Genomic DNA, 14479 nt, shown 5'->3' with positions numbered 1-14479 from the left:
ATTCACTACAGCACCAATCTCCAGGAATATTATTTATCTGGTTGAAAGCCTTCAGGTAAGAAAGTAAGCATTATCTTAATATTTATTAACACAACAAGGACAATTGTTAAGAAGGTACACCAAATAAAAAGCCAGTAGAACAGCCTCACAAGGAAAATGAATGCAACAGAACTGAAATGAATATTTTTTTAAAATTTGCACTCAAGACATAAACCTAATTATTTTTCTTGAGTGAAAAATTATGCCTCCCACTGAACAGAACAGAAAGAATCATCTCAGTAAAAGTGCAGTAAATATTACTGAGAAAAACAGTCATTGCAAATGAAAGATATTTTCAGAAAAATATTAATATATAATATACTCCAATGACAGGCAGTATGCTATAAAAAACAGAATCATTCTCAGATTAAGAAAGATCTGCATTCAGCTTTGATCACTCTAAAATAATACCTATGTTGACTATGGGTAAATCATTTCAATTCTCAGTGTTCCAAGATTGCAGCACACAAGGAATGGGGGGACAGAGAACCAGGTGAAATGCAAGGGGAAATTTTTTTTAAATAAATAAAAGTAAAAATGCAATAAAACAATGCTGATTTCCGATTTCTGAAGTTCGTATGCTTCCCTACACCATCCCCCTTTTGTTATTATTTGAGTTTGACAGCATTGTTCTAGACTAATTCTCAAATAGTATAAATCAGTGGTCCTCGAACTTTTTAAATAGGGGGCCAGTTCACTGTCCCTCAGACTGTGGAAGGGCTGAACTATAGTAAAAACAAAAACTCACTCTCTTCTCTCCGCCCCTCAGCCCATATGCCATAACCCAGCTGGACACATAAATGTCCTCAGCCCGCTGCATCTGGCCCGCAGGCCGTAGTTTGAGAACCCCTGGTATAAATTATAGATATGTCTACTGATATGAATACTATACCAATGAAATCAGAAATATAGTCTCTATCCTTATTGAAACATAATTTAAGAATAACTAGGACAGCTATGTAGCACAATGGATAAACTGCCAGGCCTGAAGTCAGGAAGACTCAACTTCCTGAGTTCAAATATGGCCTCAGACACTTAGTATCTGTAATGACCCTGGGCAAATTATTTAACCTTGTTTGCCTGAATTCTTTATCTGTAAAATGAACTGGGGAACGAAATGGCAAACAAATTCTATCTTTGTCAAGAAACTCCAAATAGGGTCACAAAGAGTTGGATATAACTGAAACAAATAAACAATAAAAAGTAACTAGATTTACTAAGAGGCATACCTTGTTAAACTGGGGGCAGCTAGGAGTATCACAATCATCCTTCTCATCTAATGCAGTAATACCACCTTCTCTTTACAATTTTTAAAGCTCTTTCACATATTACTGTTTCTGACCCTAATCTTATGTGGCGGGCAGAAGAGTTAGTTACAAAAACCATTCATGATTTCGAAAAGGCCTGCAGGGACTTACATGAACTGATGCTAAATGAAGTGATTTAGGTCAATTCCACAGACTTGTGATGGAGAGAGCCATCTCCATTCAGAAAGACTGTGGAAACTGAATGTGGATCACAACACAGAATTTGTACCTTTTTTGTTGTTTGATTGCTTTTTTTTTTTCACATTTTTTTCCTTTTTTGAAATTTGTTTTGTGCAGCATGATAAATGTGTAAATATGCATAGAAGAATTGCACATATTTTAACATATATTGGATTGATTGTCGTCTAGGAGAGAAGGTAAATGGAGGGAGGGAGAAAAACTTGGAATACAGGGTTTTACAGGAGTAAATGCTGAAAACTATCTTTGCATTATTTTGAAACTTAAAAGCTATTAAAAATTTAAAGAAAAAAAAAGCTATTCAAGATGAGTTTCTTTTGCCCTTTTTATTCCCATCCTCCCATTTCTATCACTGCTTTTCAGATGAAAAATTTCACTGGATGTTTTTACACAGCCAAAATGGGTTCTGTAAGCACTCAATCTGGGAGTCATAAAAAGAGAAACTCTTAACATATCAGAAATACTAGGACTAGTAAAGGATCAGGTACTACTTAGCAACTTCACTGCCCAAAGGTAGTTCTCTGTCACAATTCCAGGGCAGTAAGGAGCACTGTTGTGGCTGCAGCCCCCTTTGTTAAAGATCTGAGTGCAGATCTGGAGAGTAGTGATCACACTTCTCCTAGATTACTTTGGATATATCAAAAACTTACAGAACTAGTCTAGAAAAAGGCATCATTAAAAAACTGAAGCTTAAGACTTCTCATTCCTAGGTAAGCAAAACTCAACTTTTAACAAAATTCAAAGTCAAAAATAAGCTGTAAAAATAAGTTAATAACAAAAACCTGACCACAAAAAATGGTGACAGGGAAGACGACACAAATTCAAAAGATAACATAAAAACAACCATATGCAAAGTATCAAAGAAAAAAAGATACAAGAAATTACTGGAAGAGCTAAAAAACTATTTTAAAAACAGAATGAGTATTAAAGGAAAAATTGGGAAAAGAAATGAGAGTAATGCAAGAAAATCATGAAAAGAGAATTCACTGCTTGGTGAAAGGCAGAAAAATACTTCAGAAAATAATACCTTAAAAAACAAAATTCATGGGGCAGCAAGGTGCACAGTAGATAAAGCACCAGCCCTGAAGTCAGGAGGATCTGAGTTCAAATCTGACCTTAGACACTTAAAAGTCCTAGCTGTGTGATCCTGGGCAAGTCACATAACCCCAACCACCTCAGGGAAAAAAAATTCACCTAATAGTTTTTACTGTAAGAGGTAGAAAAATCCAATGGTAAAAAAGGAACAAAAGCTCACTAAAGAAAACAATTCCTTAAAATCAGAATTGATGGAGGCAGCTAGATAATATAGTGGATAGTGCACTGGCCCCAAGTGAGAACCCAAGTTCAAATTTTACCTCAGACACTTGAAGCTGTATGACTTAAGCCTGACTGCTTCACCAAAAACAAATAAATAAACAAATGAAAAATCAGAATTGAACACGTGGACGTTAATGATACTATAAAACATCAAAAAATAATAATAAAAAAAATTAAAACGAATTAAAAAAGTGAAAAAATCTCTCATTGGAAATATCTCACTGGAAAAAGAACTGACCTAGAAAATGAATTGAGGAAAGATAATTTAACAATTTCAGATAGATAAACTACCCAAAAGCCATTATCAAAAAAAAAAAAAAATAAATAAAGAAAAAAAAGCCTCGATATCAGCTTTCAAGAAATCTATCAGTATCCTAATACATTAAAAATAGAGTAAAATAGAAATTAAAAGAATCTACTAATCACCTTCTGAGAGAGATCCCAAAATGAAAATTTATATGAAGTTTTCTTAATATTCTTAATATATTCTTAATGAAAGAATATGCCAAATTCCAAAGTTCTCAGTTCAAGGAGAAAATGTTGCCAACAACCAAAACAAATCATTTAAGTATCAGGGAACCACAATTAGTTGTCACACAATATTTAGCAGCTTCCACTTAACAGGAGCAGAAAGCTTGGAATAAGATATTCCACAGGACCACAAAATAGGTTACCAAGAGTAACCTACCTAGAAAAACTGAGTATAATCCTTCAGGGGGAGGAGAGGAGAGAGGGGAAAATAAGATTTAACGAAAATACAGGACTTTCAAGCATTCCTAATGAAAAGATCAAAGCCAAATACACATCTAATATTTAAACAAAAGACTCGCGAAGCATAGAAAGGTAAATAGGAAAGAAGACTAACTCAAAGGGACTCAATAAGTATAAACTGTTTACATTCCTACACGGGAAAATAATAACACGTAACTTCTTAGAACTTTAATATTAGGGCAGTTGAATCTACTGTGTCAAGATGATCTCAAAAAAAAAAAAAAAAAAAAAAAAAGAAAAGAGAATATGCTGGGAGTAGAGGGAAGTGAAGAACATAGAAAATGATCTCACAAGAAAGAGGTTCACAAAGAACTTAAATTTACAATGCAAGTGAAAACAAGGAGGTAGGTAGACCAACATTTGAACTTTACTCTCAATGGAAATGGCTCAAAAAGGGAAGTATATACATACTCAGGTGGGCATAGAAATCTATCTTAACCAACAGGAAGTAAATAGGAAGGGAAGGGGATAAGCAAAAGGGAGAAAGGGCGGGGATTAACAATGGTCAGAAGCAAAAGAAATTTTTGAGAAGGAACACAGTAAAAAGAAAGAAAAATAAAATGAGAGGAAAATAGTTATAATTACTGAATATAAATGAGATGAACTCAGCCCCCAAACCAGAAACCAGTAGGAAAATGAATTAGAAATGAGAATCCAACATTATATTGTTTAGAAGAAACATACCTGAAACAGATAGACACAAATAGAGTTAAAATAAAGAACTACAGCAGAATCTTAAAATGTTTCAACTGAAGCAAAAAATGTGGGAGTAGCAATCATAATCTCAAATAAAAAAGCAAAAGTCTGCCTTTAAAAGAGATAATCTGAGAAACTATGTGTGTATTTTGCTAAAAGGTATCATAGGAAACAAAGTAATATCAAAAATGACAAATGGTCAAAGGATATGAACAGGCAAGTTTAAAAAAAAAAATCAAAGCTATCAAATCATATGAAAAAATGCTATAATTTACTAATAACTAGAAAAATGCAAATTACATCCTTACACCTATTATATTAACTAACATAACATAAAAGGTAAATGACAAATACTGGTATAAATGTAGAACAGGTACACTAATGCACTGTTGGCTGTACACTAGTTGGACCATTCTGGAGAACAATTCACGAATATGCCTTAAAAAAGAAAAGGATCTATATGTACAAAAACACTTATATCACTCTACTTTTGTGGTGATAATGAAATGGAAAGTACAAGGACATCCATCAAAAATGACTAGATAGTGAGGGGATACCCATCAATTGTGGAATGACTGAACAAGTTGTGACATATTATTAAGAGGGAGTAATACAATGCTATAAGAAATAAGGGAGATACTTTCAGAAAAATGTGGAAGACCTTTATGATCCAATACAGATTGAAGTGAGCTAAACTAAGAGTTCATTATATACAATAAAAGCAACATTATAATGACAAACTGTGAAAGACTGATCAATACAAAGATCCAAGACAATTCTGAAAGACTGATAATGAAAACTGTTCTCTACCTCAAGAGAAAATACTGCTGAACTCTTGAATACCATTTGGAATGTATTTTTCCCATTTTATTTTTCTTACTTTTTTTTGGCAACATGCCTAAGATGTGAATGTTTTTGATGACTATTTTATATCATATTGCATGCTTTCTCAATGGGTGCAGAAGGAGCTAGAGATAAGAAGAGAATTTGGAACTCATTTTTTTTTTTTGGAACAATTTTTTTAAACCTGTCAAAAATAATAAATGAGATCCAAAGTGCCATTTCAACTTAAAAGCAACTTAAGCCTTGAAATTAGAGGAGCAAGGATGAAATTACCCATGATTAGAGGAAAGTGTTCATGACCAAACAACAGAGAAAATCAAATGAGGCAAAATTGACCATTTTAATTACATAGAATGAAAAGGTTCTTGCACAAAGAGTAAATTAGATGAGAAGCAGGTAAATGAGGGGAAAAAAAATCTTTGCAGCAACTTTATCTGGTTAAGGTATCATTCTAGAATTATTGAGAAATAATTCAAACTTGTAATAATCAGAGCCATTCCCCAATTGACAAATAGTAAAATGATATATAAACAGGTACTGTTCAGAGTAACAAAATTCAAGCTATCTATAGGAACATGTGAAAAAAAGGCACTTAAACAGATGTCAAACAGGCATGGACTGTTTGGAAATTAAAATGTAATTTGGAAGTATTTAACAAAGTAACTAAAAATACAACAGAATAAAGATAATGTTGATTTTCTAAGTCAACAGACCATCATCAGGAATCCTTATGTAACAGTTAATGGCTCCACTATTCTTTGAGCTTGACACTACTGCTTTAAACCATTATTTAAAAAAAAAAAGAAATGCGCAGTAAAAATTTTTATACACTAAGGCTGACAAAGTTGTCCAAAAATAAGATAAAGAAAACGCTGAGGGAGATACTGGAAAACATGTACATTAATGCACTTAGAAGAACTATGAAATGGTCCAGCCATTCTAAAAAAGCAATGGAACTATGCTTAAAAAGCTAATAAACTATTTGCTCCACTGATACTTTACTACATCTATACCTTAAAGAAACCAAATGAAGAGAAAAAGGACCAACATTAAAAAAAAAATAAAAAAAAATTAAAAAAAACCCATATCTTTTTGTAAGGGGCAAAAAGCTGCAAACTTCAGGAATAGTTGAACAAGTTATGATTTAGCAATGTAACAGAACACTTTTGTGTTGTAATAAATGAAGTGAATGATTGCAGAGGAAACTGGGGTCTACATGAACTAAATAAAGCAGAATGCAAAAAAAAAAAAAAAAAAAAAAAAAAAAACTTTATACCATAATAATATTGAAAAAGATCAACAGCTTTGAAAGTCTGAGGAACTCCAATTAATAAAGTGAACTATGATCAATTATGATTCCAAAGGACTCATGATGAAACATGTCAATTAACTCCTCTTGAGAGAGAGAGAATTCACTAAGAATGATTAAGATATATATTGGAGGGTATAGCTAATGTGGCAATTTATTTTTCTTGAATATACATGTTGTATTTTTTTTCTCAAAGGCCAATAGTATTAGGGAGAAAAAAGGTGGAAAGAGAAAAGATGAATTTTTGTTGAATGAAAAAAGGAATTTTTAAAATTTAAAAAGAATAAAATAAAAACAGAAAACCAACCTCTAAAATAATCAAGAACATTTTTCTCAATATATTTAATTCTTTTAAAAAGAACAACAACTCTGATTGCCAGAGCTGGTTATTTTGAAAGCATCCTTGGCAAAAGATGCTAAAATAACTTTCTTATTACAGTTTATATAAAAATCCTACTCTGATGTTGCATTGTAGCATGACATTTACCCCAGACTTTCAAAGGCTTAATGACAAACCAGAAAGGTTATAACAAACTGTGCTTAATGTTTTTGGACTAGTCACTTAAACATCAATTTAACTGTTTGGTACTCTATTTTTTCCTCTTGCCAAAGTGTGGGTGTACATATAACTATACACATACATATACATATGTATATACTCCCAACTATTGATATTCTAATTAGTTTTTCTGTACAACAGAAAATTAAATGAAAAAAGAAATGAACATTAGGATTTTATCTATGTGGGTATACATGTACAATACTGACATGAAAAAAGGAAGAAATGAACTACATCAGAATTTAATGTCCTGATAAAGTCAAAAGACAAAAGAAAGATTCAGATAAATAAATGGAAGGACAATCTATAAGTCCTCTTTCTTAGAGAAACAAGTCCTTTCTTAAAATTTAGGCAGTATCTATCTAAAACCAAGAACAAGCATTGTCTTTAATATAGATAAACTTAAAGCCTTCCCAAAAAGATTAGGGGTGAAACAAGGATGTCCATTATCATCATAGTCATTCAATATTATTTTAGAAATGTTAACTACAGCAACCAAGGCAAGAAAAAGAAATTAGAGGAATAAAACTAGTCAATGAAGAAACTGGTAAAGGAATTGGTAGAGTTGTTTCATCATATGTCCAAAAGCAAAGAGACACATTTAATTCTCATCATCTACAGCAGTTATGTTCTATAAAGACCCTCAAGGACATTAATCAACATTAGATTCCTGTCTCTGGTCACATTTACTTTAGCACTTTCTAGAGTAGCCTCAAGTAAAAATCGGTGAATTTCTGGCTTCTTTTTCTGAATGTATTATATTGCTGAATCATTAACATTAAGCTCAAGACTAATAGCATACATGTATTTCTCCATAAGGCATGTCAGAGTTCCTGTGCTTAGGCAAACTAAACAAAAATTCAGCACTGTTTCTCAGCCTTTTTAAACAACAAAATCAACAAAAAGGTAGAAAAATGTAAAAGACATGGCACTAAACGACTATGAAAAGGATACTTGTTTATACTATTAAGAGCAAGAAGGCAGAGCATTGCCTTGTTGGACGCAACTGGGAATATTTTTTAAATACTCTGCATATGTCCCTTAAATGACCACAAAAAATATTGACATTATTGATTTTTGGATTACAAATTTTAGAAAGTGGCAAACTTTCAAATACAGAACCTACACACATTTAGGACTGACTGTTCAATCATTTCACAAGTTACTAGACCACTCAGTCTTGAATGGAACAAGTGATTATGATTAATTTAATAACATTAATTTAAGCAAAAATATCATCATGAAGATCACTGCAAGTGATGAATCTCCATCTGTTAGAATTCATGAAGTAGAGAAATTCTAGAAAAATCCTGATAAGTGAACATATACCCTTGATTCTCACTGGCTTCAACATAGAAGCAGGTATGGGGGACAATGGCAAATAGTTTGTTGGTATATGATTTGAGATTAGTAATGAAAGAATCCAAAGACTTGAAGACAATGAAGATTCATACATGCACATCAAGAATATCATCCAATCCCAAATGATGAAGCATACTATGTACCCCCAAAGAACCGATATTATTTGAATAGAAACTGAAGCATGCTATTTCATTTTCTATCTTTTTTCTTTTATTCAAGTCTTTTTGTATAAAATAACAAATATGGAAATGTTTTACATAACTGCACATGTATAATCTATATCTGATTGCTTACTGTCTTTGGGAGGGGGGAGGGGGAAGGAGAAAGAAGGGAGGGAGCTAAGAACAGAATTTGGAACTCAAAACTTCAAATAAAAATGAATGTAGTAGGAAGGAAAGAAGATTAGTTGATGTAATTAAGTGTGTCAAAAAAATCAATTTCTGCCCCAAAAAACAATTTCTTTGTTATTGTCTTCTAATACTTCCCAAAACTCCATGCAACTTATTCTTTCAGTCATAATAAGCATATCAATAAAATAATGTTTAAAATTCAAATTGTATATAGATTTATCTGGTCTGAAATATAATTCAAATAACAAATGTAATCAGTTACTATCCAAAAAGCACAAGGTTCTACAAAATAAGGCAAAATTTACTCACTTATCATGGCTGAATTGAACTGGTTGTAAAATAAGGCATTAATAAGGTATTGTTTATCATTCCACAGTAAAAAAAAAAAAAAAAAAAAAAACCAACTAATATAGCATAAAATATGTGAAAAATTAGCTCAATGTTTACTCTTACCAAGTATATTTTGGGAGTCAGACACACCCTGTAGAGTTAACAGCTCAGCTCCTGAAGATAAAAGCAAAAAATAATGGCCTCTGTACAATCATCATCTAGAATTTTGCTGCATTTGGCATGACCATTTCTAGGACTTCTTGAAAGTAAATTTCCTGCTCACTAACCCTTTTTTCACTTTCATAATTTCCTTTTTTGCTCCAGATGCCCCCCCTAAGGAATATTCCCTTCTGGAGCCCAATACATAAGACTTTTTTGGTTTTACTAAACTCACTTTTTTATTCTTTACTTTATGAAATGAAAAGGGCAGGAATGAGGGTAACATATGTGAAAATTATTATAGAAGATATCCAAAAAGTCTTAATGTAGCTAAAGCTTCATTTAATAGCTTAAAACTGCATTAAGACTTTGGAGGCATGGGAAATACAGGGACATAAATAAGTAGAAGGAAATAAGTGTAGGTGATATAAAAACAAAAATATCAACAAAAATTTTAAGTGTTTGTTAAAATTTTCTCTGGAAAATTTTTCATTTTACCAGTGTGGTCTTCATGTAACTATTCAAACTGACTTCAGCTTATCAGTTTTCATGCTACCTATAGCTCAAATATTAAGATAAAATTATTACCTTAGGCATTCCTTACCATCTGTAACAGAACTTGTGAATCCAATGATAATAAACGGTAGTGAATCACATTTTCTTTTCTGTACTTCAACTGATCCTTCAATATTTATTAAGTACCTATTGTACTTTGAGGCTTCCACATATCACAACTAAACCTCCCCAAAACCAGTCATTTACTCATCACAAAAAGTTTTATTTCTCCTTAAAAATAAGACAATAAAAAATTTTATTTATTCAGGAGAATGATCAACTTACAATTCAATTAAAAGGCTCTTTGCAAAATTATGTTATAATATGCAGGCAGAAAACAAGGAAATTCTATATTACTGCAAAACCAGTTATTTTACCCTTCGGGATCAGAATATGAATTTAAACAATTTAAAGTGATTTAGAGTACTTCAAAAATATTCAATAATTTTGATCACTGTACCTACCACATTTTGGAAAACTACCTTTTGGTGATGAGTTACCAAATCTGGCTAGTCTAGTGCTTGAATTACAAATGTGGAGAGCCAAGATGACAGAAAAAAGGCAGGTATTCATCTAAGTTCTCCCAAATCCCCAGCCAAACAACTTTAAAATAATGCCTCAAACAAATTCTGGTGCAGCAGAATCCACAAAAGGAATAAGTTAAACACTTTGCTAACCCAAGGAGATTTAGAAGATTGGCAGAAAAAGATCTATCTCACTACAAAGTGGAATATAGGCCATCCTATAATGTGTGCAATAAGACAGCAGCAAGATGACACCTGGGCAAATCAGCAGCAGGACTTAGGGGCAACTGAATCTAAAGACTGTAAAAAGATCAGAAAGCTACTAGAAGGAGATTACCAGGGTCCCTTTGCTGGCACTTGATGAAGGATTGTTGTATTGACCATGTGTCCAGGTCACAGACCCAGGGAAAGGAGAAGCAGTGGCACATCAAAGCAGGCAGCTGTAGGGAAGCAAGAACTCTGATGACAGTGCCACAGCAGAGAAGAGTACTTGTGGTAGCTAACAGACAAGGGCACAGAGCAGAAGAGCAGAAAGCCCACATGCTCCTTAGAGCATTTTAGAAGAAAAGTTACAGATCTCCAGAATTATTTCTGACAAAAGCTATACAAAAAACCTAAAGCTTAGAACAGTGCCCCCCCCTCCACTATGGGAGCAGAGCCCACCTTTCATAGAAAGTTAAAAATCAAGAAATAGGCTGGAAAAATGATCAAAGAACTTGACCACAGAAAGTTACTAGGGAAGATCAAGACACAAACTCAGAAGAAAACAAAAATTGAAACTGCTACATCCAAAGACTCAAAAATGTAAATTGCTCTCAGGCCCAGAAAGAATTTCTGGAAGAGCTAAAAACAGATTTTAAAAATTAAATAAGAGAAGTAAAAGAAAAACTAGGAAAAGAAATGCCACTGATGCAAGAAAAGCATGAGAATGAGTCAATAGCTTAGTAAAGGAAGCACCAAAAAAATAGTGAAGAAAGTAACAAAATAGGCCAAATGATATTTAAAAAAAAAAAAAAAGCACAAAAATAAACTGAAGAAAAAGAATGTCTTAAAAAGTGGAATTTGTCAAATGGAGAAAGAGAGATACAAAATTATTTAAAAATCAGAATTTAGCAAGCAGAAGCTAATGACTTAGACAAGAAGAAACAATAAAACAAAAAAGAAGGAAATGTGAATTATTTCATTGGGAAAAAAACAAGAAACTTGGGAAAAAAAAAAAAAACAGATCAGGGAAAGATCATCTAAGAATAATTGGACTATTTGAAGCACGAATCAAAAAGAGCCTAAACATCATTTTTCAAGAAATTAACAAAAAACGCCCCAAGATCTTTAAATCAGAAAGTAAAATAGAAACTGAAAAAAACTACCAATTACCTAAAGAAATCCCAAAATGAAAAATGTCAGGATTATAATAGGCAAATTCCATAGTTCCCAGGTCAAGGAGAAAATACTGCAAGCAACCAGAAAGAAATATTTCAAACATTGTGGAGCCACGGGATAACAGAAGATTTAGCAGCTTCTATATTAAAGAAGCAAAGGCTTAGAATACAATATTCTGGAAGGCAAAGGAGCTAAGATTACAACCAAAAATAATCTACCCAGCAAAATGGACTATAATCCTTCAGAGGAAAGAAAGGTCATTCAGGGGCAGCAGTGGATAGAGCACCAGCCCTGAAGTCAGGAGGACCTGAGTTCAAATTTGGCCTCAGACACAGCAATTCCTAGTTATATGACCCTGGGCAAGTCACTTAACCCTAACTGCCTTGAGGGGGAAGAGGCTGGAAGGGTCATTCAATGAAAGAGCACTTTTAAGTTGAATATGATGGGATGACATCTAAAAATATATAATTAAAAGGTGAGAAAAAAAGAATGCCCTGGGACAAAAAAAGTAGAATGGGGTAAATTACCTGACATAAAAGGGGCATGAAAAAGCTTTTATAGTGGAGGAAAAATGGGGGAGAGGAGGGAGGGAGAAACACTTGAACCTTACTCTCATTGGAATTGGAACATGCAAATTCAGTTGGATATAGAAATTTATTTTACCCTACAGGAAAGTAGGAGAGGAATGGGATACAAGAAGTGGAAAGGAAGGGTTAATAGAAGGGAGGGCAGATTGGGAGAGACAGTAGTCATAAGCAACCCAATATTAAGTACAGATACAGTAGGAGAGGAAAGGAAAGGAAAAAGAAAAAGGAAGGGAAGGGGGAATAGAGGGAAAGATTAAACGGAAAACGGGAGGAAAACAGGATGAAAGTACATAGTATTACCTGAAAAAAAATTTTTATAGAAAGTTTCTCTGAAAAGGGGCTTATTTCTCAAACATTTAAATTTATGAAGTTATTCCCCCAAATGATAAATGGTCAAAGGATATAAAGAGGCAAGTTTTAAGAAGAACTCAAAGCTTTCAGTAGTCATATGAAAAATGCTCAAACTTCTGATTGGAAAAATGCAATCTAAAATAACTCTGAGGTACCACCCCACACTTATCAAATGGGCTAATATGACAGAAAAGAAAAATGACAAATGTCAAAGTAGATGTGGAAAAACTGGGACACTAATGCACTGTTGGTGGAGTTATGAACTGATTCAACCACTCTGGAAAGCTATTTGGAATCATGCCCAAAAGACTATAAAGCTTGCAATACCACAACATCTATATCCCAAAGAGATTTAAAAAAAAAAAAAAAAAAAATCTATATGTACAAAAATAATCTCAGAAGCTCTTTTTTGTAGTGCAAAGAATTGAAAATGGAAGACATTCCCATGAACTGGGAAATGGATGAATAAGTTGTGATATATGATTGTGATGGAACATTATTGTGCTGTAAGAAATGACAAGTAGGATGCTCTTAGAAAAAGTAATAACATTACTGCACAATGATCAACTATGAATGACTCAGCTAATCTCAGCCATACCAATCTAACTGAAGGACCCATGATGAAAAATGCTATCCACCTCCAAAGAAAGGAATGAAGTTTAAATGCATATCATAGCATACTTTTAAAAACTTTTTCTTGGTTTTCTTTTTTCAGTTTGTGTTTTCTTTCACAACACAACTAATGTGAAAATGCTTTAAACTACAAAACTATAAAACATGTATTGACTACAAAGTATAACCTATATCAAATTGCTTGTCTTTTCAAGGAGGACTTGAAGGAAGAGAAATTGAAACTAAAAATTTTTAAATGAATGTTTTAAAATTGTTTTTACATACAACTGGAAAGACAAAATACATTGTACAAAGTACATTGTCAGCCCTATCCTTTAATCTTGCCCAATTAATTACCTCTGTTATCCCCAATCTACATACCAGCCAGTTCTGACTTCTTATTCCAGTCCTTTATCTCCAACTAGTTATATTGCTTTTTGACTTCCCACAATTTGGCATGCTCTAAATGAAACTTATCATATTCCCCTTCCCCCTCTAAAAGTACCATTTCTTTATTATTCCTATTGCTATCTATGGTTGTTGCTCAGGGTATGCCAGAAAGCTTGGAGCCATTTTTAACATTTCCCTCAGGTCTTTTGTTTTTTCCTTCATTGTCTATTTTGCCTTTACTTTCTATTCTCACTACTACTACTACTAACCTATGTCCCCTTCAATATAACACACGCCTGAAACAACCAGCTTGCTGGCCTCCCCAGTACCAACCTTCTATCTATGCTTTTTCACTGCCAGACCAATTTTCTTTGACACTGGACTCCTTCATCTGTCAGCTTTAGTAATTTCTTTGGCTGTTCCCCATCCCTGAAACACTTTCCTTCCTCCAAACCACTCTGCCTACTGATCTCTCTGGCTTCCTGGCATCCCACTATAAGAAGCTTTAACCAAAACCTCTTCATTTTAGTACCTTCCTTCTGTTAATTTTATACCCTATTTATCCAGCTTGCTCTGTATACATTTATTTGCATGTGATTCTCCTCCATCAAACTGCAAATTCCTTCAGGGACTGTCTTTTGCCTTTTTTGATATCCTCAGTACTTAACACAGTGCTTGGCATTAGTAAATGTTGACTAACTGCTCTTTTTTTTTTTTTTTTAATTTATTTTATTATAGCTTTTTATTTACAAAACATACACATGGGTAATTTTTCAATATTGACCCTTGACTGATTGCTTTTCTTCTGTTACACAAAGTAAACCTATAGTCTACTTCAAA

At 33.1% G+C, this 14479-nt stretch overlaps 1 protein-coding gene across 13 annotated transcripts in view; it reads right to left on the bottom strand.

Moving 5' to 3' along the window:
• The window catches only part of TCERG1 (transcription elongation regulator 1), a 63447-nt gene that overhangs the window by 35179 nt on the left and 13789 nt on the right, over positions 1–14479 (bottom strand). For 7 of the 13 annotated variants that reach the window (XR_012486646.1, XM_074291724.1, XM_074291725.1 and 4 more), the window contains exon 5: positions 9205–9255. The exons of the other annotated variants lie outside the window; for them this stretch is intronic. Coding sequence is in view for 6 of the 7 variants with exons in the window: in XM_074291724.1 (XP_074147825.1) it covers positions 9205–9255 (51 nt within the window). In the remaining variant the exon portion in view is untranslated. The remainder of the gene's footprint in view (positions 1–9204; positions 9256–14479) is intronic. 13 annotated transcript variants of the gene reach the window in all.

The sequence above is a fragment of the Sminthopsis crassicaudata genome, chromosome 2 (genome assembly GCF_048593235.1).
Source record: "Sminthopsis crassicaudata isolate SCR6 chromosome 2, ASM4859323v1, whole genome shotgun sequence".
NCBI classification, from domain to species: domain Eukaryota; kingdom Metazoa; phylum Chordata; class Mammalia; order Dasyuromorphia; family Dasyuridae; genus Sminthopsis; species Sminthopsis crassicaudata.
The sequence above is the reverse complement of the archived record's forward strand: the minus strand, read 5'-3'. Positions and strand labels throughout refer to the sequence as shown.